Source organism: Penicillium canescens (assembly GCF_028828765.1).
Source record: "Penicillium canescens strain IBT 15451 chromosome Unknown utg000013l_segment0_segment0, whole genome shotgun sequence".
NCBI lineage: Eukaryota > Fungi > Ascomycota > Eurotiomycetes > Eurotiales > Aspergillaceae > Penicillium > Penicillium canescens.
This window is the reverse complement of record NW_026703975.1, coordinates 281973-307220: the sequence shown is the minus strand read 5'-3', so window position 1 is coordinate 307220 and position 25248 is coordinate 281973. Positions and strand designations below refer to the sequence as shown.

Sequence of the window (25248 nt, the reverse complement as noted above, 5' to 3'; positions counted from 1 at the left end):
AATTGATTTTGCCACAGAGCCATGCTAAGCCGCCACAACTCCCTCGAGTCCAATTGAAACAACTAGGAAAAGGCGTGATTGTGCCAACAGTCGGATCGTGAATAGGTCCAAGGGACTTAAGTCGTCGACCTTAAGTGCAGTACACTCTTGGCTAGTCGACACCAGGTCTCGTTCGTAGACCGGAAATGTTCGCGGCCGACTAATTGCTCTCGTGATGCTTGATTGCCATATCGTTCCTCATCGCACGATAGAGACGGTCTGGCACGCTACTTTCCGAAGAATTCCGAGCTGCGAGGGCGGCTGCTGTCTCCGTGCGTAGTGTGGTGTCAGTTAGACGTGCGTGTTTAGCAAGAACACCGTCTTCATCCAAGCCCCAAGAGGCCTTATCAAAATGATAATGACCACACACATTAACCACAGCCTTCATTTCGGAACCACGCCGCGTACGCAGGGTTATGGCCCTATCCTCTGATTCCTCATAACGGAACGTTTCTGCATAACGCAAGGCATCATCTCCGTTGCCAAAAGAGTCCCAGAGTGGACCGGGCTCTACCCGTGATATCAACAGGCTGAAAGTAGCAGGTAGGCTGAATGCAATGTCAGCCGAACCAGAGATATCGCGTTGACAGAATTTCTTGATTTCCTCAGGGCCAGCGACGATGATCTCGACAACGTCATCTTTCGGTGCCATCATCTCCAGGAGCTTCGAAACGGTTTTTAAGTATTCCTGAAGATGCCAGCATGCCGGGAAGTGCTTGAAGCCGACCCGCAGCACGGCTGGCCTCTCAAAAAAAGTTGATCCAAGTTCCAACGATCTGACCCAGCCATCCGCCACATCCCTGTTTCGCCATCAAGCGCATTCATAACTCCTGTTTGTCCTGCACGCGCTAGACATGTAGACATCACGGCACCCGCAGCAGCCCACCCCAGGTTATTTTTCAGAGCTGGAATAGGCCTGGTGTACCACTTCGCCGTATAGGGCAACACTGAGTGGGATACGGCGACCCCTATCACTCGCTCTATCATAGAGTCTTCAAGGCCTAAAGAGACAGATACACCAATACTTGCTGCAACGGTGTCCCATACGCCAACAGACCGGACAAGCGCTGCCCGTTCATATGATGGAGCTGCTGCGACACTCAGAAGCCACTGAATCTCATATCCTGCAGCGATTCCGCGTAATAGTCTGTCTGTTGACAAGCGTTCATGTGACGCAAGAGCCAATATAGCACCGATGGTCGCGGCGCCTGGATGACCCATGAGCGTATCGTCATAATCCAGCGAATTGGCGGCTTGACCATACAGATATGCCATGACAAATGGTGAAAGCTCTGATCCGTCAGAATTCGTTCCGAGCAGCTGGCTGGCCACGATCGCACTTGGCGCAAAGTGTTTTAGCGAGCGACCAGCTGAGTAGCAGGCAAGACTATCAATAAGACATAGCTCCGTCCGACGCCGAACAGCCGTGTCCCAATCCCCATCTCGAAACTGCCCAATGCGTGAAATCAACTGACTGGACACGGTCGAGTCACTTCCCATGATGGTATGCCCTGAATACAGCGTTCACTCAAGTTCAGAACTATTCCAAGAGATGAGAAGCCGAAAGCTCGATGTGCTGCAGAGAAGGAGTAGCCGTAATCAATAGTGCTGGTTACGATCTCCAATCAGATAGGGTAGGGAGTTAACGTTTTATAACTGTTCTGCCTATAACGTGTGAGGATACAATTACGCCAGTCGTTGAACCTAGACCCTTGTCACCAATCCCCTCCAAAATCACGCCTTGGCAGTCTTTGATGAACAGTAAATTTCGTATCCGTTATGCATGTTATGGAGCAGATTTCTAATTTCTTATTGGACGATCTAAATTGGGAGAAGTATCTACTCAACGATAGAGCAGCAAGCTAACGAGACGGCCAACGTGAATGCCATCGTAGATGATACCGGAATTTCATTTTCCGGGTTCTGAAGCTGGCCCGCCGCTGTTCGGGGTACGGGCTCCGTTTCATGTCGGAAAATCTAATTCCGGCTCTTTCATGATCATCGTTGCAGCGTGCGAGCCTACGAGACAGCGGAAGTGAATGTCAGCTTAGATGCTAATGGAATTTGTTTTCCGGTGCGGAGGCTGATTTGTCGCTTACCAGGCGCTCATTTGATAGCCATAGATAATAGAGTACGTTTTTGCTCCCGTTCCCGTATAGTTTTAGAAAGGATAAGGATTTCTTGGTCATCCGTCTCCAGTAAGCCCTCGACCCGTGATCTTTCCAGATGATATCGTGGTTGCTTTCGATTTGGTGGGGACTCTGCTGCAACATATTGCCTCTGAGAGTGGATAAATCAAAATGAATTAAAGAAGGATAAAAGGTTATAGGAATTACTCAAACCCAAACGCCAATCCGCACAGACAGATACCTAATCACCACTCGCCCTTCCAGCATTCGATTTCGCCGCTGACTGAGACACTATTTTCGGCTTTCGTTCTTCAAAGTGGATACAAGTTAGGTCCCGAATGTGAGAATCGAAGGCCCCGAAAAGGTCGTTTGGCGGTTGGTTCATAAGATGGCTGATAGTTTGCAACCCGTACATAGCGCTTTGGGCGCAAGGTTCGCCCCGCCTTTCCATTTTGCTGCTGCTGTAATAAATTTAGTTGGAAATGATTCATGACATAGAAGATCCACAATGATTGGGCCACCACACACGAAATCCCCGCTTACCTATCGTAATTTAAGGTTTCCACGGAGCTGGTTCATTTAGGTCGATTACTATCTCGTGACCTGCGCGTGATCCAGGAATCTCACAGCGTTCAGTCGCTCGCTTTTTGTTCCCTCCATAATTGTGCTCGCAAAACCACAAAATTGCAACATGAGCGATAATACTAACTTTCATTGTCGGTACGAGGAATCTGAGTCCGGCAATGCTAGGAAGAGAAAGAGGACCAAGCACATCACTAGGGCCTGTAACCCTTGCCGCCGAAAGTATTTCTTACTACTCGCGTCGTTGCCACGTTCTACGCTAATTGCCTATGAACAGGAAGACCCGGTGTAATGGCGCGCGGCCTACATGTGGTTAGAAGTTTCCGCCCGTTTCCTTACATATTGTGACGTCTCTCATTGATTTTGTGTGCGATAAGCTCCCTGTGTGATGTGTAATACCGAATGCACATACGACGCCGCCCAAGACCGACGACGACCAGTATCCAAGGCCTACGTGGCTGCACTTGAGAATCGTGTAGCCTGGCTGGAAGGGTTATGGGAAAGCCAAAAGGAGGAGGCAGGAGAAATTGAAGAAGAACTGGAGGATGGAGAACGAGATCGGCCCTGCCGCTTAGCATCCGAACCACAGCCTGACCGCGAGTTATCTCACAGACCCGTCGAGCATCTCCAGGTATGTGTCTCTCCTTTCTCTTTTGATACAAGCCTAGCTTGTGCTCTATCTCTATATCTTTTGGCCAGGATTATTATCCTTATACGTTCCTAGATTGATAATATTACTGGGGAAGTTCGGGAGTACGGACCGACGTCAATGTTCAAACATCTTCCCGCAACCGAAAACTCGTCCACTAGTCCTGAAAAGCCTAGAACGTCCTCTTCTACAACCATCACCACGCATTCTGGAAAGCTCGCACTGTCAGGCTTGCAAGAAACGTTTGACAAGGCAATGCATCTAAAAGCGCTTCGCGCGTTCTTCGCCTTCTTCAACCCTTGGTGCTGGTGGGTGGACGAAAAGCGCTTCAGAGACGATATGGGTACCGTTCCTACAGAAGCGAGTGCGTTTGTAAGAAACGAACTCCGCACAGATCATTATAGCCCGCTCCTACATTTCGCCATCCTTGCCATCGGAGTCATGTACTTGAACGAGGGGCCTAGTTTCGATCGAGGACGTGTTTCCGACTCTTTTGCAAGAAATGCCGCTACATTCTTTGAGGAAGAAATTGAGAGTGCCAAGTTGAGTGCAGTGGTTGGACTGATGTTGTTGGGATCGCATCATGCAGGACATGCTAGGCAGAGTCTGGGATATATCTACTCGGGGACCGGCATGAGATTGACTCGGATTCGTGAGTAACTCTCATCCCACTTTCACGCACTGGGATTCAAGAATTGTGGATTGCAGTATAGGCTTTGGCTAATCAAAGAAAAACTCAGTTGGCCTCAGTACTGATGTCTCCTCTTGGGTCGATAAGGGCCTCATAAGTCCGGAGACCAAGCGTTCTCGTGACCGAATCTGGAACAACGTCTACATCCAAGACAAGCTATGGTCGACCTATGTCGGTCGTGCACCTGCTCCCAACCTGTCCAACTGGCATATGGTGTTATGCCCGATCGATAAAGAGGAGGATGCAAGGCCTTGGCACGGCTTGGATGATTCTGAGTCTGAGCCAGTTCGAAGCTCCTGGGTAGCGTCGACGTTGGCTTGGACCTGCAAGCTTGCAAGGATTATTGAGCTTACCTTGACTCATATGTAAGTCTCCGGCATTCGAATTATATCAAGAATCATGACGTTTACATGGCTCATTTGTGTGAAAGCTACTCTACCCGAACCTCCGGCAAGATACGGAACAACAGATACGACCTTTGGTGAGCGATTCAGGAAGTCCAGTCATTATATTTCCGCTAATTGTCTGGGCAGTGTTTTGTTGGAAAAGTGGAATGAAGAGCTTCCCGAGCAGCTTCGCGTCAGCTCATCCATGCTTCGGGGCCAGGGCGTACTATCGATACTGCCTCATGTTCTGGTCATGAATATAATGTTTCATTTTGCAATCATTCTGCTTAACCGACCAGATTCTTGCGGCACGCCACAGCGTCGGAGACCAATATCTAAGACGCACAACTCTGATATTCTGACGACCGCTACTGAGAAGTGCAATCAAGCCGCGTAAGTCAGTTTCCTCCCGGAATGGTGGGATTCATGTCATATACTGATTACTTGGCTGTTTACAGTGTCAAGGTTTTGCATCTCGCTGAGGTAAGTCAACGGTGTAATACTGCGAGCTTTGCTTTTCTTCCCCTGTGTCTTTAACCTAAGAACCGAATTCCTAGGTATTCGACAGGACTTACGGACTTCGATGTGCTCCTGTCTCCATGACCCAATTTATATTCACTGCTGGAACCGTTCACTTGCCCAGTGCAGCCAACAACCAGAAAGCGGATCTTGATGTCGACTTAGTGAAGAGATACATCGACCTCTTACAATCGATGGGTCAGACATGGCAGTGCGCCGCACAGAGTGCAGATGTGATGAAGCGATTACTGCAGGAATGCTGTAATAAGTTGATCAGCCTGAACGAAATTCCGGGCCCGATTAGTGAATCGAAGAACTCCGGGAGGGTCAATGGAAGTTCATCGCCGTCGATGTCTCGAACGATCGACATCCAAGAAATGATTCGACAAAAGCCTGAGGTGGTCCAGCAGCTTCAGCGGCTAGGTTGGGTTCCTCCTCCGGTGGATCCAGCCACATGCTCCTCGTCTGGTATCCCCTCCAACGGAGACACTCTTTCGATGACTCCGAGCTCCGTGGTTTGTGCTACCGCTCCTTTTGTTCCTTTTTTTTTTTTTTTTTTTTTTTTTTTTTTTTTGAATGCCAGGGCTACACTGACGCTATATGTATAGCAAGTTGAAGGCTCTGGCGTTCCGACAGCTCAACAATATCATGCCACACACGATGCCGCTATCGAAGATACCTCATGGATGCTGCAGCCCGACTGGTGGGCAGACCATTCTTACACCTCTAGCCTCTCCCCATTGCATGGGCAATCACTGTTCGATATGTTAATAGCCAATAACATTGTGGCTCCGGACTATTGGACTAGCAATCCCTTTAATGTTGAAATGGGTGACGGCAGGCCGCCGGGATGGGGTACTTTTGCGCCTAATGGTATGACGGGGATTTAGCGTAGTTCTTTTGAATAGGTTGTCGGCATCAAAATGAGATACTCCCACATTTATGTGATTCATGTGCGTATATCTATTCTAGATGCTTTCCTATCAATAATTGCGCCCCATGACAGTCGGTGGGAAGTCTCCAAAGCATTGCGAGCTACGGCTGTAAACGAGGTGCGCGGTCCAGATTTACTGCATGTGTACATACACTACAATTGTCGGCTCTCATTTGGTGCTGGCAGGAAATCCGCCAGCCGTTCTTCGGAATCATAATGACCGGTCATTCCGTGAGCTACGAGCTTTCCCCAAACGACGACTATTGGGACCTGAGCGACGCTATTCAACATGGTCCAAGGTTAGGGGAAGTTGACAAGAAGATCTTAAATCGCCGCAGCTCGAGGGATTTATTGACAATTACGCCTCTTCCTTACTCTTCTCTCTCATAGTATCCTAGCATTCATCAAACTACCTTGATAGTTCGGATTAGTATTGAGCGAGTATTATTCTACCTAGGATAGGCATCATCGAAGAATATATCAATGAACACTGTCGAATTAAGAAAATTGGTCAGACGGCGTACAGAGTATCACTCAAAATCTGCCTGTCTGGACTCATCTCAAGGCCTCTTGTCCTCATGAGCTTGCAACAATAATAAAGTAAATCTCAAGCTTCCTCTCCACTGTCCGTTATCAGTACGTGTATCTGAAAAGCTGGTTCTGCGCACCGTCAGAGTTAGGCTTGGATAATCAGAATGGATACTATGACCAACCTGCTTGTCGGTTAAATCCGCAAAGGCATGTGCTGCGCTATCCTCCTGGTCGCCCTGCGAACCCGTGTCCTCACTTTCTTTCTGCTTGTTGAGCCAGCGCAGATACAAACGGAATCCGAGCGCCATGAGGCACTGCAGAACGAAGCTGCCTAAAAGCACACCGGTACCCAGATGGTAACGCGGTCCATCCTGCTGGGGAAAGAAGAATGGTCCGGCAATATTGCCTATGCCCATGTTAGAGAGACAGGCGCCAAATTTGGAGTAAACTCACCAGCACAATAGGCTGTCCAAACCACTCCACTTGTGACGACCTTTTTCGTCGTTCCGGCTGTGTTAGAGCCAACCAGGGCCAGCAGCATGACATAGGGGGCATTGTATGCACCAGTAAGGTAGTATCCAAAGAGCAATATCCCTCTTGCGGCGTGAGGGAGGGAGAATTGGATGATAGTTCCGATCATGGGGATGAGAATAACGCCGGACATGTAGAAGAGACGTTTGCCAGTTGTGTAAGAGATACAGAGACCGATGATTATGTTCGTCAACGTAGCAACGAAGCCCCATGGCACCAACAATAGTGTCGTGTTCACAGTGCCTGGGACAGCTGTCAGACAATATAATTAAGATGAGGTATAGAACTCACTAAAGCCGAATCCCTTAATGATAGCAGTAGAGAAGGCATTGAGACCTCCATTGACAACGTTGGAGACGAAAGTGAAGAGGATATAGAACCATGTTTTGGGGTCAAGTATCGTCTCAAGCACTTGGTCCCTTTTGAACTTACGGTTGACCATGCCGGTTTGGTTCCGCCTGACACGGGCGACAGCGGCAAGTCGCTCCTCGTGGTTAAGGAACCAGGCGGTGACAGGGGAGTCAGGGAGGGCGACAAGGAGCAAAATACCCCACGCTGTAGTGAACGCGCCATATGTGATATAGAGATATTGATAGAGGTGGATGTCAGGTTGCAGGTGCCATTGACCGATGCCATAGGCAAATAGCCCGCCGAGAATCCCGGCGACGGAGTTGAACCTGGCCATAGGGATTAGTTCCTGACGTAAAATTCCGCAGCATTAAGAGCTATCTCACAAAAATGCCGCTCGTAAGGACTGCTCTTCCCTTGTCCACCAGATCGGGCACATCAAGAAAAAAGTTGGCAGGACACAGGCCTCGAAGATACCTTGGAAGAATCGAAGAACAACAAAACCAGTATAGTTCTTGACAAAGCCCTGCCCCAGCAAGATGAGGCCCCAACAAATGCAGTTGATCTATATATATCCCATAAGCCCACATCATCAAGCCTAAATAGCCTCCAAGTTTCACTTACAGAGACGACTTTGCCTAGAGGAAAGTGCTGGTTCATATAGGAGACAACTGGTTGCCAGACCAGGAAGGAGAAATAGAAGACGGACGCGCTCCATGAGAACTGCTCACCGTGCATGTTGAGGGCAGTAGAAAGGCCGTACTATGAGGGATATCATCAGGAATGCCACTAGGAGGCGGTAAAATCGGATCCAAACCCACGTTGTTAGCATAGTTGTTGGATACCTTATCAAGAAAAGACAAGGTAGCTGTGCACGAAATGAGGGGCAGAAGGATGAAGTCGATCTTCCGTCGAACTCTTCGCTCCACTTCGGGAGAGGCTTGGTAGCCAGAATCAAGCTCAGCCGCTAGATTGAGGGCGATGTCTCCATTCTTGATGCTGGAGGCGACCATATCATCGTCTAAAGCGAGGCATCCAGGGCCACTCTTGATGTCGTCGTTTTCAAGTTTCTGGGACATGGCAAGATAGGCGTTGTGGGTTTGTATGATGCTCAAGCCTAGATCTCACTTCAGTGAGCTCTATATAAGCAGAGTGTGCGAGCTTTTTTGTGTAGAAAAGATAGATAATTTATATGTGATTTTGAGTTGCGCTACCCCTCACCTCGAGCGCCTTCAAAGGTCCAGATGGCTGATAAGCCGTGGTTGTCCAATATCCTCCTAGAGAAGGCGAAGACGAAAGAAAGGTCCGGGAGAAATCCGCGAACTTCTCTGGTTGGCGGCAATAAAAAGGGAACTCTGAGTAGGACGCACATCATCCACAAACTAGCTTTCGCTCGTACGTGGCGCACCATGCCGATTCAACTTTATATTACCGTGTTTTTAAATTCCGCGGATATGGTCTTCCGCGGTGGAACTGGCAGTTGGATGGCGATTATGTAATCGTATTGGGAGCAGGCATATATTGCTTCGAGTACCCTCGACCATTCCTACAGCAATAATTTGTTCCAACTACTGAATAAACATCAAAAGCAATTTATTCTATCTCCAATCCAGAAAAGAGTCAAGATGGCCACCATCACAACTTTCGAGGCCAAGGGAGCTTCCCCTGTGGACAAGAAACAGACAACCAGGGTCAATTCCGATGGACTCAAATACCCTGAGTACTCTCCTTACAATGATCCGGATGAAATTTTCCCGGAGCCTGAGCCTTTCGAGTATTATGACCGGGCATTAGATGCCGACCCCGAAATGCCCGTGTTCTTTAACGATCATGTTAAGGTGGAGGAGGTACGAAGTCCCCGCTTGTTTTTAATACTCTCAATCTCGTATTCTCGTATACTTTTCGAGAGCAGGACTACTACTGACGGGGATGCAATGGAATAGCTCACGCCTTACATTGGTGTCCGGGTGACTGGACTTGACCTAGCCTCACTTGACAAGGCTGGCCAGGACCAGCTTGCCCTTCTTGCAGCTAAGAAAGGAATTGTCTTCTTTGCTAGCGACGACAATGTCAAGCAGACTTTTCGAGACACTTCTTTGCAGAAGAAGCTAGAAATGGTCCGATATTATGGGCAGCTACACCAGCACGCTGTCCAGCCGCGACCTCGTGACTCGACTGAAATCTCTGTTGTTTACCAGGATAACGTGAACACTGTTAGGGTAGGTGAGCTTTATCTCTAGTGCAGAGCATGGTTGACTAAGAAAAAAAAAAGAAACATTGGTGGCCCAATCGACTATCCCGAGCTATTTGGCACATTGATCAAACCCAAGAGCGCCAACCCCCAGGAATCACCTTCTTCTGCTGTATGCAAAGTGACGCTCCGTCAGGCGGCGACACGCTGGTTGGAAGCCTTGTTGAGGCATATGAACGCCTCAGTCCGCCAATGAAGCAGTTCTTATGCGGTCTCAGAGCCGTTCACTCGTCGAAGGTCATGACAGGCAAGGCAGCAAGGGTGGGAGGTGCAAACAGACGAAAGGATGTTGAGTCTGTGCATCCTGTTGTTTATGAGCAACCGGTGAGTATAACACTTGAGATCATTTCCTACGAGTGTGTTCGGCTAACAGCCACGTAGGCCACTGGGTATAAATCCCTTTACATTAACCCCGAGCGGATAACCCACTTCGAAGGGTTGAGGCATGAGGAGAGCGAGTACCTGCTCAAGTTTCTTAGTGACCATATTACTAAGGGCGCAGACTTTCACGCGAGGTATAAGTGGAACGAGGGCGACGTTTGCGTATGGGACCAGGTGAGCAGCTGCTGGCTTGCGTTTCTCCGTTTATGCTCAAGAGAAGTTGTTGACCATTTCGCTAGCGCGTATGCGTTCATTCGGCAACATTGGACAATCTGGAGTACCGTCGTCACTTTATCCGAATTACTGCGCTTGCTGGCGTTCCAACCCAGGCCACATACACCCCGCCCACGGACGAGGACAAGTACGCAAAGTAGCTACGTTGCGTTAATTAGACAGTCAATTGGCCAAGCCGATCTGAACCAGAACATGATTCGTCCTCTTCTATCTCGATGCACTTGATACCCTAACGATCCTGAAGCCGTCGATATGGAATGATTGGCAGAGTCGACTTCTGGATCTGACAGGAACTTTGAAGGTGTACAATATCGAGTATAAGCAAAATAAAAACAAAGTCTTCAAGAGTCCCAGACCTGGGCAGTAATTCCATAGCATCCTTCCCTACAATCCCGTGCCTGCCCCACCCTGCATTACCTACATCGGCCCTGGTTCGGACAAATTCCATCTCGGGGAGGATATTATGCGCGTTCGCACTTGCATCTGGAAGCGCGAATCGTGTAAGTCAGGTTTCCAGCACTCGTGTTACGCACGACTAGCGGGTCGTCGCTATGTTAGAAGATTCCTGGGTTATACTTGCCTGATGCTTCTGTGCTTCTAACGTCAACGATCTGTCTCTCAACCGTACCGTTGCCTGACAGGCCTTATACGGACTAAGTCCTTTTGAGGGTATCGAGGAGCGATGCCAGATAGAGCGCCGAACAGATCTATACCGGAGTATTGGTCTGGTCGTAGTGTTGTCAAGTTATAATCAAGTTGTACGAGTCACCAAAGGTTCTGAACAGTAGACACAAGTAACAATGTATGATTGAACACGAAGAACTAAACTAGATACATGAATGAATGTCCTTATATATCCTGAGTCCTTCCATGGTAGAATAGTAGAAAGTAGAACAGTAGAACTGTTCTACATGTCGACTGTCGACCTTTCTACTACTTGCAGGATCACGTGGTGGTGGTCTCATTGGTTATTGTGGTAGTTAAGCAGAGTAGTTAAGCAGAGTGGCTAAACAGAGTGGTTAAACGGAGCGGTTAAGGAGAGCGGTTAGCAAGGTGGTTAAACCAAGTGGTCAAGCAGAGTGGTCAAGCAGAGCGGTCGGGCGGAGTGGTCAAGAACAATGGTCGGGATCTGAACTAATGATAAATTACTAACCGGGTCATAGCGAAGAAAAGGAAGGGACTTTGCCTGGTACATGTAGGAATGCTGTCATTGCGTCAAGCTTTCGTTTATATCCTGCGGAAACCTGTGGTATGCAACTATTCTTCATTCTCAAGGGTTTGTAATTAAATTGTACGGGTTAACAGAACACGCAGTCAAACCTGAGAAGACCGCGGGATTATCCGGCTCTGGCGATCAACCGCACGGCCTTGGCTCACACGCATGAACCATGGAATAGATGACGGAATCAACCGCTGATATGATCTGCAACGTCTGTATCCAAATGCGGCCGTCACTGTCGCATGAAAAATCAGATTTTCACTATCGCATTTAGCGGTCACGCAATTTCGTATTGGCTATGCTCTGTATTTTATCCCATTTTGATTTGAACAGAAAGCACAACGGGAGGCGGGGGCGGACCCATTGTCTCGATTCCCCGCCCAATCAGCAAATTCCCACACCCCTCTCTGAATTGGAGGCGAGATTACGGAAGAAAATCACCCGCATTTAAGTTTATGCTTTGATAACGGTCTAGACGCAGGGAAGAGTAGTGTACTCAACTTCGAACGGGTCAGATCCGGGATTCGTGCTTCCCACAAAGAGTAAACTTTACTCCGGCCAAAGCATCATGTTAGAAACATGACCTTGTCATTATCTAAGCTTGAACACGGTCCACAAAGCGAACAATCCAGATGAATGTGGTGGTAATATATATTTCAGCGGGCCAATGATAAATTATCTACATCTCCACACACGTGACAACGAATAGATTTATAACTAGCGCTGTCAGGACCTTTGCCTAGCATCTTCCATTTCACACTCTCCTTTTCATGAAACAGTATCACATTGCCATGTTTGTCCTCAAGTAAACGGCAGTCTTTGGTAGTTTGTCCTTATTTTTTGTGCTCACCGGTTTCTAACTGATTTTTCTTCAGATTGTGCCACGTTCTACATGGATTTCAACACTGTCACAGTTGAAGGCTCTGGCCACAACGTTAGGGAAGATGACGGCATGCTGAACTGTCTGCCAGAAATGAAAAGCGTGTATTCTGAACATTTTAAGCCTTTTCAAGACAAGCTGTCTTTGGTTCTTCAGCACTCTCGGTCACATTTCAGGGCACTAGCGGGACGAGAAAGCTTTGCCGGGTTCTTGAACGTTCCCCTCATCAGCGACGTCCTAGTGAAGACCATAGAAATGATGTTTGAAGCACCGAAACCTTGTGTGCTTCAGCTTCAGAACGACGAAGTCAGTGCCAATATCAATTGGCTGGACGTTATCAAGGAAAGGGATTATCAGGCCGAATACAAAGGGAATGGAATCTACCATTTCCATATGCGGGACAGGGGCGTGACTGTCCTGTTGTCTGCTTTCCAGCACAACATGATCCTTTCAGGATTACCCCGGAAGCTGGTTCAACCATGGTCCTACGAAAAGGACGTACAGACGGAATTAAACACCTTGGCGCTGGCAGCCGAAATGACATCACTGGTGAATGAACTTGCATCGGAAAGTAAGCCAACTCGAGCATTATCTTTATCCTATTCACTCGCTTACATCGCCCCCCAGTCATCAAAGTCAATAACTCTGTGCTTGAAGAAATATTAAGAAGAGATCGAATTCTTCGCCGCAGTCCGGAGCCAAGTCAGAGATCGGCGGGCTCGCCCTTTCCCCTGGAGTCCGCCGAAAAGCCAGCGCACTTTACGCCTGCGCAGGTTGACGCAGATTCGCTCGATGGGATGGCTATCAAGACTCAAAAAACAGACGTGCAAGCCAGTGCTTCAAAACGCGGTGCTGGAACGCGGAACTGTAAGTAATGCACGTAAGAAGTGTGGCGTTGAAATTGAAGTGGGCGAAGAAGTACTAATAATTTGGATGTATCAGTCGCCAAAAACAGAGCTTGGCCTTCAGAAGTGCTGAAGCAGCTTCCTCTATGGTTCGAAGACCAAGTAAGGCAAAATCTGTCGCAGGAAGAGATTGCCCAAAACTTTCACCGAATATTCAAGCAAAAACGGACCTTCCATGCTATTGAGGCAAAAGTGTATTTCTTGACAGGAAAAAGCCCTTTTAGGAAGCGCAATAAGAAGACTTTGCGCAAAGAACCTGTGTCTTTGACACCTCGCTCCTCCCCACCGCTTCCTCAACCTTTTGAATCAGTGGACTTGACCCAACAATTGATCTCGAGGTCGAACATCGAGGTTCACGCATTACGTCTAGCCCCGAACCTACTACCCTATTTGAATTCTAACGACTGCGAGGATGGAAGCCTTTATGCCCTTCATCGTGTTCCACCGGTTGGCCCTGAATCAGAATCCAGAGACCGACATGCAGTATCTGAACAGGATACTGCGAATCAAATGTTAAGGTGTCGGTACGCATCTCAGGAGCATGAACTTGCGTCAGCTACAAGTCAAAATGAATGGCCAGTTCGAGGAAGCCCTCAGGCTGAAAAATCACCCAAAACCCATCCAGCGCCATCAGATATGGTTCCCGAGAGTCAGCCAAGGAATGATAATTCAATCAATGTCCTCGCTGCAATACCAGGGACGGTTGATTCTTATTTGCCTCGAAACTCTCCCTTAGAATCCCCTCGGATAGCAGAACCTATCCAGTCTCCAATCCGGCATCACCCTGAAGGCGATACCACACTCGAAGAGCTGGGCCAAACGCTTATCCACCGTACTGAGTCCAGTGCAATGCACGTGGAACAGACAGACACGGCGCGTTGCGACCAATCACCAGAGAAACTTTCTCCGCAATCTTCACCCCGTGAGATTCCATTGGATAGAAGTACAGCAAATGAGGGTTCCAATAATGAAAACCATACAGAAAGTGGACTGGGTGCGTTGCCTGTTCCCAGGGCATCGACGCCCTTCCAAGTTCCTGAATCAAGCTCCACTGGTGACTCGACTGAGCTTCCTCAAAACAGCGGAATGGATGGGCCAACCACCGATACCTCTGGAAAAACTTTGTCTGAAGAGGAATTGATTATAAGATGTCTGAATGAAAAATCTCAACCAAAGGCGGAGCGTTCTCATCGCCCGTGGAACGATAAGGACCTGAACCGTTTACCAGGCTGGTTCATGAAACGGAAAAATCTACCAAAGGAAAGACTCGAAGTTGAGTTTCTAAGAGACTTTGGCCACTATCGAAGTTCCTCTGCTATCGTTACAGCTTACCGCAGAAAACGAAAGGCAGATTGTCGCCATAAGGATGGAACCTCAACACCCACTCCAGGTCAAGTATCTCCGCTTGTTCTCGATACTATGCGGGTATCACGATCACCCAATGCCATCACTCCCAGCTTGGATCCATCCCATACCATAGCAGCTCCGAGCAATGAGAATACTACACTCAAGCATCCGCCGTTTGAGCGACCTCGATCGCCGCAAGTTCATCAGCCGCAGGTTTTAGACAACTCAGAGAGACTTTCTCGCAACAGTCCTCCACCATTGCATGAGGGTGAAGAAGCAGTGGATCAAAATCCACCGGCTGCTGTGGCCTCCGAATGCGCTTCTGAACAGATGGTGCTTCCAACACCTGAGAATGCTGAAGATACCCCCACGTTCGGCAATCGGCGCCATCGAGTTGACATCACGCCAAAGCCTCCGGCCAGGTTCACAGCAATTAATGGTGGTAACGTCCATCCCGCTGAACCAAATATCAGCGAATTGACTCCTCAGATGGAGACCAATAAACGAGACACTCTTCCTGGCGGACAACTAAGCCAGCGAGCATCAAAAGGAAAGCCTGTCGAGCAGAGAAGAGATGACCAAAATGTGTCACAGAAAGAAGGGTTCCAGAGTAAGCTCCCCTATAATGCAGTGTTAGCCTTAGTCACTTTGCCCCTTTGAAGCGTACCAGATCTATGTGTCACTGGGCCTTTTTCTTCCCCTTTCTTCCTTTATCTGTCCCTGCTTCCCACACTGACTGTTTTTATTCGCACTTGCAGGTGGAAGAGGACGCCCCAACCAACTTGCCTGTGAGTACGCACAGGCAGGCTCAAATTACTTAGAATTGCCCACCGGAACACCGGAAAGAGCTGGGAACCAGCAGTCACTCTCTATTGGTATTTCGAAAACGAGCCCAATTTTGCAGAACAACCAGCTCACTTACATACAAAACCCAGTCCCAAATTGCCCGTTCAACTCCCAAATTTCATACCCTCGACCACCCCATTTCTGCACGGCCGATTCACAATCTAGGATTTCGCAAACTAGCGATGTGCCGGAGAGGGCTCACACAGGCGGTTCGTTCGTACTCTATACTCGTGGTCCCCCGCAATCCTGACATGAAGCCCGAAGCAGTTGTTCCAATATCAGTCTCATCATCCTTCCTGAGCAGCCCTATGAGTCTTCCTCACTATCCCCTTCACGAGTTGCAGGGACGCGGTGCCCAGCGGTACCAGGGGCCTCCGCTCCCATCATTGGCCCAGCAAATGTATAATCATCGTGCAGGTGAGCCTCTTCATAGATAGTCGCATGTGCTCTCTAAGCCTTATACTTCCCCACCTATCACATGTGGCCCAGCATGCTCTACTGCGGTAGTAGGGCCTCAATTTAATTAGACATGGCATGGTTTGGACGATGCCACTTTTCAACTCTCAGTCATTATCGTCTTCTTCCCTGGATGTCCGATTACTATGTATATGCATCAAATTTAGGTTCTCTTTCCTCCTTTTTTTCTCTTTTACTTGCTTTATTATTATCTTACTGCCACGCTATTTACCCTTTAACCAATTCAGAACACTCCCGTTGGTACATGTACCGTATGGGCTTATATATAGAACATGGATCATAGTGACAAACTAGTTGTAAAGGTGAACTCAATTATATTCTATGGCCTGCATATATATTCGCCACCAAGGGGTCGATACTATATGTTGAAGATTAACCGTATCAGCCGAAACAAAACAGCCCTAGTTGATCTCGCAGGCAGTGTAAAGAGACCCGACTTTTATAGTCACTGAGCGTTGTACAAATTTTATGGCATACCAACCTTGGGCTTTGCAAAGCAAGCCCTGGAGGTAGCTAGGAGCCCGCGAAAGAAATTGAGAGGAATACGGGCATGTATTATCTATTTACTCGACATTCAGATACGAAAAACTGCAGAAAAAGGCTACGTAGTATGTAACAACGCTTGCGCAATCACATAACAATTGTGCTGATTATTCGGTTTTTCAGGAAATGCATCACGCAAATATAGTCTCACATGAATTACTTGATATTTACTGAATTTAGATTATGCTATACATTGGCTTGGGCGCCAGTAAATACGTTAATAGCACACACACCAGCTCACAAAATTAGATTGCCGGCCTGTTTTTGCCAGATTGCTTCGACAGATGCCAAAGCCATGCAATATTTTGGCCGCAGCCGACTACTAAATTGCAACTCCTCATGCTAAACGAGCCATAGGTTTTCTTGCCACTGAGGCTCCACATAAATCCCATCTATGAGGATGCTAGTCGGGAGGTTGATTGGCTCAGGACACAGCAAGTCGTGGTCTCCTTCATCAGGAAGCCCAACCAAGTCACTGGAATAGCCTTTTTGGAAAACACCTCCCATAGGAGCGACGAGCTTTACCAGAGTGCCGTCGGGATGGGACCCTAAGCAGGGATAATTGATGGGGCTTTGGATACTTGTTCCAAAATTCTGGACGGGAGACCAGCCACAATTGCTGTTTTCGGAAAGTCCAGGACTCTCAAATTGTGCCACAGGCTCAGCAACAGACGGCCTTTTACGCAATTTCATTAAATTTGTAGTCCGGATGCGCCTGGACATGGCCATCGCGTTCAATCTTGGACAGTCTCGCGTATTCGTCGCGGAAACCCTGTGTTTCCTTCCACCAGCTCTTTCCTGCAATAGAGGAGATGACTTAGGGGCTGCGTCGGGCCGACAGTCTTATGATGCTTTCTGTATACGCCAACCGATATAGCATGAAGGAGTTCATGGGCCGCGGAACCATTCCTTTTTGTTGTGTCTCCCTCCGGCACTCTTCAACCGACCGGCGCACCCATTTGCCTATATCCAGAGTTGGGATTTCGGTCATATTTTGAGTCAACTTGCTCAGCGAGTCCGTCAGATCCCAGGGTGTGCCTTGGGGCATGTAACCCCATGAAAGAGCCCGTCGTTTTCGAGTAGACCGCTGACGATTGCCATCCTTGGAATTTGGGAAGGATTCGGAAGGTGAGGTGGAAGACGACGACATGATCGCTCCTGGCCTTTTTGGCATGATGTCCGTCGAAGTAAACATGACAACCCAACCGACTGCCGCAATTCTCTGCTGTTTGTTTCAGCGAAGTATTCCAAGACAAAGAGGTAGCTCTTGTGAAAAAGTGAGCGGCAGCCGAGTAAACACTGTCCGTCTCCTGTAAAGGTTAGAACCTGTAGCACCAGCCATTTATTGAGGCAGACTCACCGTTGGTTTGAAGTGATAGATAACTGGAACTGCTTCCTGAAAATCAGAAGGACAGAGTGGGAATAGAAAATATCCTTGAAAGAAGGCAGGGCGAACAAGAGCAGGGCGAACAAGAGCGGTTAGACAATTTATTTATGGAACCCTTCGAATTTGGATGAATCCTCTTGACCCTAATTTGCCTCACACTAATCCATACAGTACAGGGCCAGCTTGGACTAGACTCTGGTTCCACCTTGAGACACGTAATAGTCTAGGGAGCAACTTTATTGCTGGAAGGTCGCTAATTAGCGATCTAGATACTTCCCGGGAACATTCATACATTATGCCAAGATGTAGATTGCCCAGAGGGGTCCTGCGTCTGATTGAACTAGTCAACGCTGGGTTCGTTAGTCTTGCTTTGAAGGTTAAACATAAGTCTATTGGTGCAGATCAAACTGGTCATGCTAAGAAAACTGCCGACACGTACTAATACGGCCGTTTCGTGAACAAGAGCATGCCGTCTCTTTTACTTTCTTCTCCGCTTTCTTTCTTCGGATTCTTGAAGCAATAATGGCAGTCGATGTATCGCCCATGCAACAGCACTCAAATCCAAACCCTATGAAGATCAGTTCGCTGTTGAACCATCAAGCGACGCCCACGCCGCAATACGCGCGACACTACTCAAAAGATCGGTCGCAACGCGCAGAACATGCCAGTCACCTGCGAAAAAGCCGAAAATCGAGACCCATGGTTCAATTAAATGGCTGCCCCTCCAAAAGACCATATGTGCAAACGACAGGGCTCTCACTCGCCATTGCCGGACGGACAGGCGTCGAAAACGCCACTACAAGCGCACCCAGCCGGCCCACGCGTCGTATGAAATACTCACTTGAGGAAAGCTACTTCATCTGGCACCAGCGCGTCGTTCTCTGGAAAGAATGGCATAGTGTCCTTACAAACTTCAACCACCAGTTTCCGAACCGTCAACGTCTTGGTGAGGACCGCTATCGCTATGGAGGAATTCAAGACAAATTCTATCGATTTATCAAACTGGAACGCTTGCCGGCTTACTGAGACCGCACCGGATTCATTATGGGCAATTCTCTATCAAACGATAAGAATTTTATCAAATCCTGTACCAAAGTGTGGTACTTGTGGATGGAATAATCCCGCTTCCAAGATGGATCTTATGATCGACCACGATAAGGTGGCTGTCCGTTTTGATGACACCTGCTACCATGCCGGGTTGAAGAAACCTCGCCCAAGAAGGTCAGCCTTTCTCATTGGCAATACCTCCTCCATTCATCTCGTGAAGCCTTGCGCATCAGTCTTGGATATATCACGTTTCATAGGAGAAGATCATGTTCATTATTCATTGGGTGGAGGTTGTATCGTGCGATATTCGGGGGCCGCACGTGGAGGAAAGGGAGACGGCGCGGGTAGCGCTGCCAGAAAAGGCGCTGGAGGAGGTAGTTCGCAGACAAAAGTCGCAAAATTGAGAATCAGTCTGAAGCAACCTGTCGTCCACTATTCGAAGATATCCTGAAAGATATTATGGTGAGACATGAGTTACCCAAGCCTTTATGACCAAATGAGAAATGATCTCGGGTTTCCATGGTGATTTGGAGTGGACGACCTTCAATAGACACGTGAGCTTCCACAAGTATATCAGTGGCAAAAGGCCTAACTCATTCTCAATCAAGAATTTGATGGTGGTTACGGTTAAGAATGAGGGTTGCACATTGCCACCGAGGAAAGATGGGTCACTACTGTCGAGAATTTGGGAGAGGGGATGGGCGCTTCTCTCGGCGCATTGTAGTAGTGAGGGCTTTTCACAGATATTGATGCTCGGATATAATCTCCAATTACTCCTATTTCTGTACATTACTCCTAGTCTTCATTGTCGTACCTCTGATATTATTTCGCGTGAAAAACCTTAGCGTATTTCTATTCATGCTACTCTTAAATCTGAAGTGGCATATTTGGCAATGGACCTGATGTTCGCGCTTCCTGCGTTCTGTTCATTCTTCTGACAGAATCCCACCAAGCTTGCCACTGGCGCTGTGAATCTTGCCTGGTAATTGCAAATCAGGGATACGGGATATGAAATCTAAGATTGTCAATTAAATCCAGGCGCAAGCCAAAGGTTAGCCTACCCGTCAACTTGTAGCTGGAAGATTCGATCTGTGTCAGCAATGAAGCCAGCCGGAGTATCCATATATCCACGGATCTACTCTTCAAAGGCGCCAAGGCGTCACTAAACTGTTTGGTGTCGGCACTTCGTAGCATGATAAATACAGCGTTTCTCAGGTCTTCCAACATTAGCCAGGAACGAAACACACAGCCTTGATTGTGTAAACATACCATCATCCTCAAATTCTTCTGGATCCATGTATTCCAATTCTGATGGCCACCAATCTGGCTCCACATAGGTTAGGACCACACCGGAGTTGTTGAGCACCATCCATTCCTTTAAGAGGTCTATACACGTTTGACTGTCCAGCTTTTGAAATATAATTTTGTAAAACGTGTCCATGGAAGTGGTGTCGCTCGTTCGAAGACACAAGAGCACCTCGGTGACGGTTGCACAGTCACTCTCCGGAAGTCGGACGATCCATGACCAGTCCAACGTGGACCTTTTACCAGGTAGTTTGTTTCCACCGTATACTTCTTGGCCCTCACACATGGGAGTGGTGTTACATCCGTAGCTGAGAAGTTGGCTATCTGGAGCAGATCTGGTCCAACCTGATACAGTCGGTGATCCTATACTCGATTCGCCTTCGATACCGTTTTTGGAGGATGTTTTAACCCACCTTTTGTTGTCGAGATGATGAGTTGGCAAAATGGGTTCTTCTGACATAGGATAAAGGAAAGCATCGGGAGTGGAAGGTGCGCGGTGCAGTTCCTGAGATGAAGCTGGCTGTGTTTCAATGCAGTTGGACTGTGGGATCTGAACATAGGATTGCCCAATCAAACGCTCTGGATTTTGGCAATCAGCACAATTTAATTCCTCGTGGATTGCTTAAGCAAGATTGACTCAAACAAATGGTAGGTATACCTGTTCCAAAAGTAGGAATGATGCCCTCGCTGTGCGAATATGACCGGGGACTTGGTTCCGGAACAGGTGTATTGAAAGCTTGAAAATGCAAATGTGGAGGAGGGTGGCTATTGGTGTTCGTCATGTTCCTAGGGAATCGAAGTCTTGAAATGATTTGGAGAGAGTCTTAAAGTGAAGAGAGTCGGTCCGGCTGAAGTTCAGGAAGCAGGACTAACGGGTGGGGTTATAGTTAATATAGTATGGGGTGAAGGGAACGACCCTCCCTCTAAGATCAAGACCATTGGCTAACGCCACATTGCATGCTTGCCGAAACTGTGCTTTTAGATTTTCGTCACCAACGTTCGATTCATGCCATACGCCGTAATCTTTGATAGCTTTATCTCTTAGCCCAGTAAGACTGAGGTCTTCCATGACTTGGTCATTGGGTGGCAGAACCATTGCTGAGGCTGTGGTTGGGTTGGACGTGTCTCGTTGCGGGGAAGATTGTATCCCATTGAAGTTGATATTGATAGGCTGACAGCTTCCTAGGGTGCGTACTATCTTGTTCTTCTAAGATTGTTGGCTCTCCAGCCTATGCCGCTCTTCCATATATAATTCTTCACGGAAATTATCCGGGACGTCTTCATGAGACTATAAGGTGCCGCCTTTTTCCACAAAGGCGATCAAACGCTTTAGTTGATGGCTCCTCAATTTATAGTGCTTTTTCCCGTGCGGGTCTTGCCAGCAATGTGGGCCAAGATAGCACGAGGAGGATAGGCAACGCATCAGATTGTAAACACTCCGCCAAACTGATTCTTGTCCAGATACGTTTGCTTCGGCGTCCAATTGAGCGCCTCGCTCGTTAAGCATACGTTTGGTGACTAACGACCTTCCTCTTTTTTCAACCCTACCCGAGGCAGTCTTGGAGAGACAGTCGTCCTCAATATATTTGAAGGTAATACTTAACCTCAATTTCTTGCCTCGACGGTAAAGCTCACCCCACCTAAGCAGCTTATTTTCCACAGTAGTCCAATCGATATCGAGATGATCAAATCGTTTCATTAGGTCGCGTTGAGAGCGATCATTTACAGACACAACGATCGAGGTGTCGTCCGACTTTACCCTTCTTTTACCGGGGTCTTCCCTTCTAATAGACTCTCCAACTTACCCTTCAGTGTCATTGGCCAGTATACACTCGGAGTTAGGGCTACGTCCTCTTCAGTGTCTCGTGAAAGGACTTTCTTATTCACCATGACTTTCCACTCTATCGTATACTGGATGCAGTTCGCCGGAAGCTCGTTACTTGATATTCCGTCATGCTATTCGGATAGCCAAAGCAATCTAGGAGTTTGCGGTTGCTACTGTGATAGGACTTCCAGATCGTTCTCGGAGTGATAGTCGGGGGAAGGGCTGAGCCCACAGCATGACGCAGGCGTGCGACCGTAGTATCCTAGAGTGGGGGCATATTGCGAGTCTTGATCCCCAGGTTCGAGGTTATGTAGCTGAAGTTCAGGGTTATTAGGATACGGATTAGCAGTCATTGTCCTCGTTTCAAGGCTCTAACAGATCTATTGTCAGCATAATCACGGACCAGTCAGTTCAGCAGATGCTAGTCCTCTATCAGAAGGCCAACCTGTCATAAGAACCAAAGAAATAATACTCACTAGTCCTGTCTCTATATAACTCGCTCGTTCGCAGTGGTCACTAGAGGGCAAGTGGTAGGCAAGATAGGGATTCGAATTCCTGCCACGTCTCCAAACGATTAGGGATCTGTCTGTTTGACTGGTTTGTTGGATCAACGTTCTAGAAACCCCAAAGACCTTACAATTCTAATATAAGAGCTATTTTTAAGCTGTTATTTACAACTGTACTGGATTACTGCCAAGAAAGGAGTTCAGGGGCAGAGTAGCCATAATAGGTATACAGTCAACTCTCGCTTATACCACGGTGGGATATTGCACATTCTTGATAATAACACATCCCTTGCTTGGATGGCCCCTTCATTCCAGTTTTTTCCATATAAATTGACAGAATATAACACATTTTGTTTTACCACACTTTCTTCCTCTCAAATCTGCTTAGTCAGCGCAATCAACCAATCAGAATGCCTCAATCTACAAGCTCTCCTACCCTCCCGACCCCACCCAAGCGCGTCAGAATGGGACCAAAGCGTACCAATTTGGGTATATCAGACGCGCAGAAACAGGCACTACGGGCATTTTGGTCTAATACTAGCCCAAAGCCCACGCAGACTGCATGTGCTAAGTGGTTTGAGGACCAATTCAAACAAGTGATTGACCGGTCAACCATATCAAGGATCCTTTCATCCAAATACAATTATCTTGATACGGGCCCTGCAGGGGCAAACAAACGATCTTCATCCTCTCATTGGCCATTATTGGACCAAAAGCTATATGACTGGGCAGATAACCATATTGGCAATGGAATACCAATAAATGGCCCTTTGATCCAAACTAAAGCAGCTGAGCTTTGGAGACAAATACCGGAATACAAAGATCGGACCAAACCTCAATTCTCTGAGGGTTGGTTAACTCGCTTCAAACAACGCCACTCTCTTCAATATCATACTTTCCACGGAGAAGCTGCCTCAGTCCCATCCTCGGTACATGATCAGATCAAAAGCACCAAATCGATTTGCAATCAATTCAAACCGTCCGAAATCTACAATATGGATGAAACTGGCCTATTTTGGCGACGTATGCCAAATGGTGGTCTTTCAAAGGGAAAAATTGCTGGCAAAAAGCTTGATAAAACACGAATCACTATTGTTGTTGCATCAAATGCGGATGGTTCCGATCGAGTCCCTTTATGGTTGATTGGCACAGCAAAAACCCCTCGCGCACTCCGGGGGTTAATTTCCGAGCTCTGGGATGTGTTTGGCGTCACAACAAGGCAGCATGGATGCGTCATGACATTATGGAGGACTGGTTGCGATCTTTCTATGGGCGTATTCCCTTAGATAAGAAAGCTTTGCTCCTTTTAGACAATGCTTCACCACATGTTATTGGACTCCAGCGAGCGCCACCACCACCCCGGATTACGGTTGTTTTTTTGCCAGCAAACGCAACTTCAATTTATCAACCCTTGGACCAAGGTATTATCCAAAACTTGAAGCACCATTATCGGAAGAAATGGATGCGCTATATGATTGCTTTTCTTGATCGTGGGATAGACCCAAAACAAAGAATGAGCATTTATTATACTGTTACCTGGGTAACGCAAGTTTGGAGAACAAGTGTATCAGACCAAACGATTATCAATTGCTTTAAACAAAGTACTTTGATTAGTCCAAAGTCTATACCTATACCTGAGTCCGCGCCCGAGTCCGCACCTGAGTCTGCACTATTTTCCGAGCCCGGATTGAGTGATGAGATTGAAAGTCTATATAATCAAGCAATTGATAAGCTTGGTGATAAAGATATTGTGCCATTTGACGAGTTTTTGAACCCTTCGGACGAAGACATGTTAGAAGATGGGACTGAAGGGCGAGATGAGACCAATGAGCAAGATATATATATTGCCCCAACAACCTCAGAAATTCAGGATATTGACATTGATGGGCCCCCACCTGAGCTTCTGTCTAATTCTGCTATATTGGACAGCCTCCAGGATATCCTACTATGGGTTTGTAGCAAAGAAAAGGGTACCTCGGACCATATTAGACAAATTGAGAGCTTAATCAGCGACTTTGGCAGGATTCAGATTGATGAGAAACGTCAGGTGACTTTGGATCAGATGATGGGATGGAAGACTAAATAGGTATTAGGGCTTAGAGTTAGCTTGTCAAATATTATGTCATCCTCTCACCAAAACACAACTCAATTATACCACGTAATTTGGCTTGGATAGTATGCTGTGGTATAAGCGAGAGTTGACTGTATATCCAACTGCTCCTGCTGTGTCAATGAGCGATTAAGTTAAAAACAGCGAGAAATGTAGCCATTGGAGGTATTTCGTGCCAGAACCGAGTCGTTGAATTAGGTGGCACCAAAATCTCCGGTGCAGTTAAGCTGTGTCCAGGCAATTAGTTGAAATGGAGCAAAAAGCATCTTAAACTCGTCAGCGAAGCCGCGAGGAGGAATATTCTATTTACTACGTTGATGGCAGGCTGAACATCAAGTCCAGGTCTCGGCGCAGCCGCTACAGCCGTAGCTATAGCTAGAGTGATCATTGCGGCTAGTATCATGGTTTGCATGCTTAGCAAACGAGGACCTGCGGTCGACCAGGTTAGGGGGCTGCCCGGTTTATATCGGGGCGGTAATGACGTCAATGAGGGCAATGACCGGTCGGTCGGTCGATCGGTGAACAGGAGGGACTTTGAGCAAATAATAATACCAACTTCTTTCCGCAGGCAAAGAAGCCGAGGACCGATAGTACAGAATTTCGGTTGGCTGATGGAAGATTATAATCAGTTATCCTACGTGTTCTG

At 47.6% G+C, this 25248-nt stretch overlaps 7 protein-coding genes across 7 annotated transcripts; 4 read left to right on the top strand and 3 right to left on the bottom strand.

The window, feature by feature from the left end:
• Window positions 1-199: 199 nt before the first annotated feature.
• Window positions 200-1539, bottom strand: N7446_014138 (uncharacterized protein; the record flags this gene model as incomplete). Its single annotated transcript, XM_058522877.1, has 2 exons — window positions 200-782; window positions 821-1539. 2 exons carry the CDS (start codon window positions 1537-1539, stop codon window positions 200-202), a joined length of 1302 nt encoding a protein of 433 aa, XP_058364828.1.
• Window positions 1540-3138: 1599 nt separating this feature from the next.
• On the top strand, window positions 3139-5885 carry N7446_014137 (fungal specific transcription factor domain-containing protein; the record flags this gene model as incomplete). Its single annotated transcript, XM_058522876.1, has 8 exons — window positions 3139-3381; window positions 3475-4051; window positions 4140-4455; window positions 4521-4571; window positions 4624-4869; window positions 4935-4959; window positions 5034-5510; window positions 5604-5885. The coding sequence occupies 8 exons, from the start codon at window positions 3139-3141 to the stop codon at window positions 5883-5885; spliced, it is 2217 nt and encodes a 738-aa protein (XP_058364827.1).
• Window positions 5886-6562: 677 nt separating this feature from the next.
• On the bottom strand, window positions 6563-8418 carry N7446_014136 (uncharacterized protein; the record flags this gene model as incomplete). Its single annotated transcript, XM_058522875.1, has 7 exons — window positions 6563-6589; window positions 6643-6866; window positions 6914-7234; window positions 7283-7668; window positions 7726-7904; window positions 7964-8101; window positions 8161-8418. The coding sequence occupies 7 exons, from the start codon at window positions 8416-8418 to the stop codon at window positions 6563-6565; spliced, it is 1533 nt and encodes a 510-aa protein (XP_058364826.1).
• Window positions 8419-8964: 546 nt separating this feature from the next.
• N7446_014135 (TauD/TfdA dioxygenase family protein) lies at window positions 8965-10345 on the top strand (the record flags this gene model as incomplete). Its single annotated transcript, XM_058522874.1, has 5 exons — window positions 8965-9186; window positions 9283-9562; window positions 9670-9914; window positions 9972-10145; window positions 10211-10345. 5 exons carry the CDS (start codon window positions 8965-8967, stop codon window positions 10343-10345), a joined length of 1056 nt encoding a protein of 351 aa, XP_058364825.1.
• A 1971-nt stretch (window positions 10346-12316) lies between these two features.
• Window positions 12317-15216, top strand: N7446_014134 (uncharacterized protein; the record flags this gene model as incomplete). The annotated part of the gene is made up of 3 exons (XM_058522873.1): window positions 12317-12875; window positions 12932-13171; window positions 13247-15216. 3 exons carry the CDS (start codon window positions 12317-12319, stop codon window positions 15214-15216), a joined length of 2769 nt encoding a protein of 922 aa, XP_058364824.1.
• A 2023-nt stretch (window positions 15217-17239) lies between these two features.
• On the bottom strand, window positions 17240-17596 carry N7446_014133 (uncharacterized protein; the record flags this gene model as incomplete). Its single annotated transcript, XM_058522872.1, has 1 exon — window positions 17240-17596. One exon carries the CDS (start codon window positions 17594-17596, stop codon window positions 17240-17242), a length of 357 nt encoding a protein of 118 aa, XP_058364823.1.
• A 735-nt stretch (window positions 17597-18331) lies between these two features.
• N7446_014132 (uncharacterized protein) lies at window positions 18332-18835 on the top strand (the record flags this gene model as incomplete). Its single annotated transcript, XM_058522871.1, has 1 exon — window positions 18332-18835. The coding sequence occupies one exon, from the start codon at window positions 18332-18334 to the stop codon at window positions 18833-18835; it is 504 nt and encodes a 167-aa protein (XP_058364822.1).
• Window positions 18836-25248: the final 6413 nt, after the last annotated feature.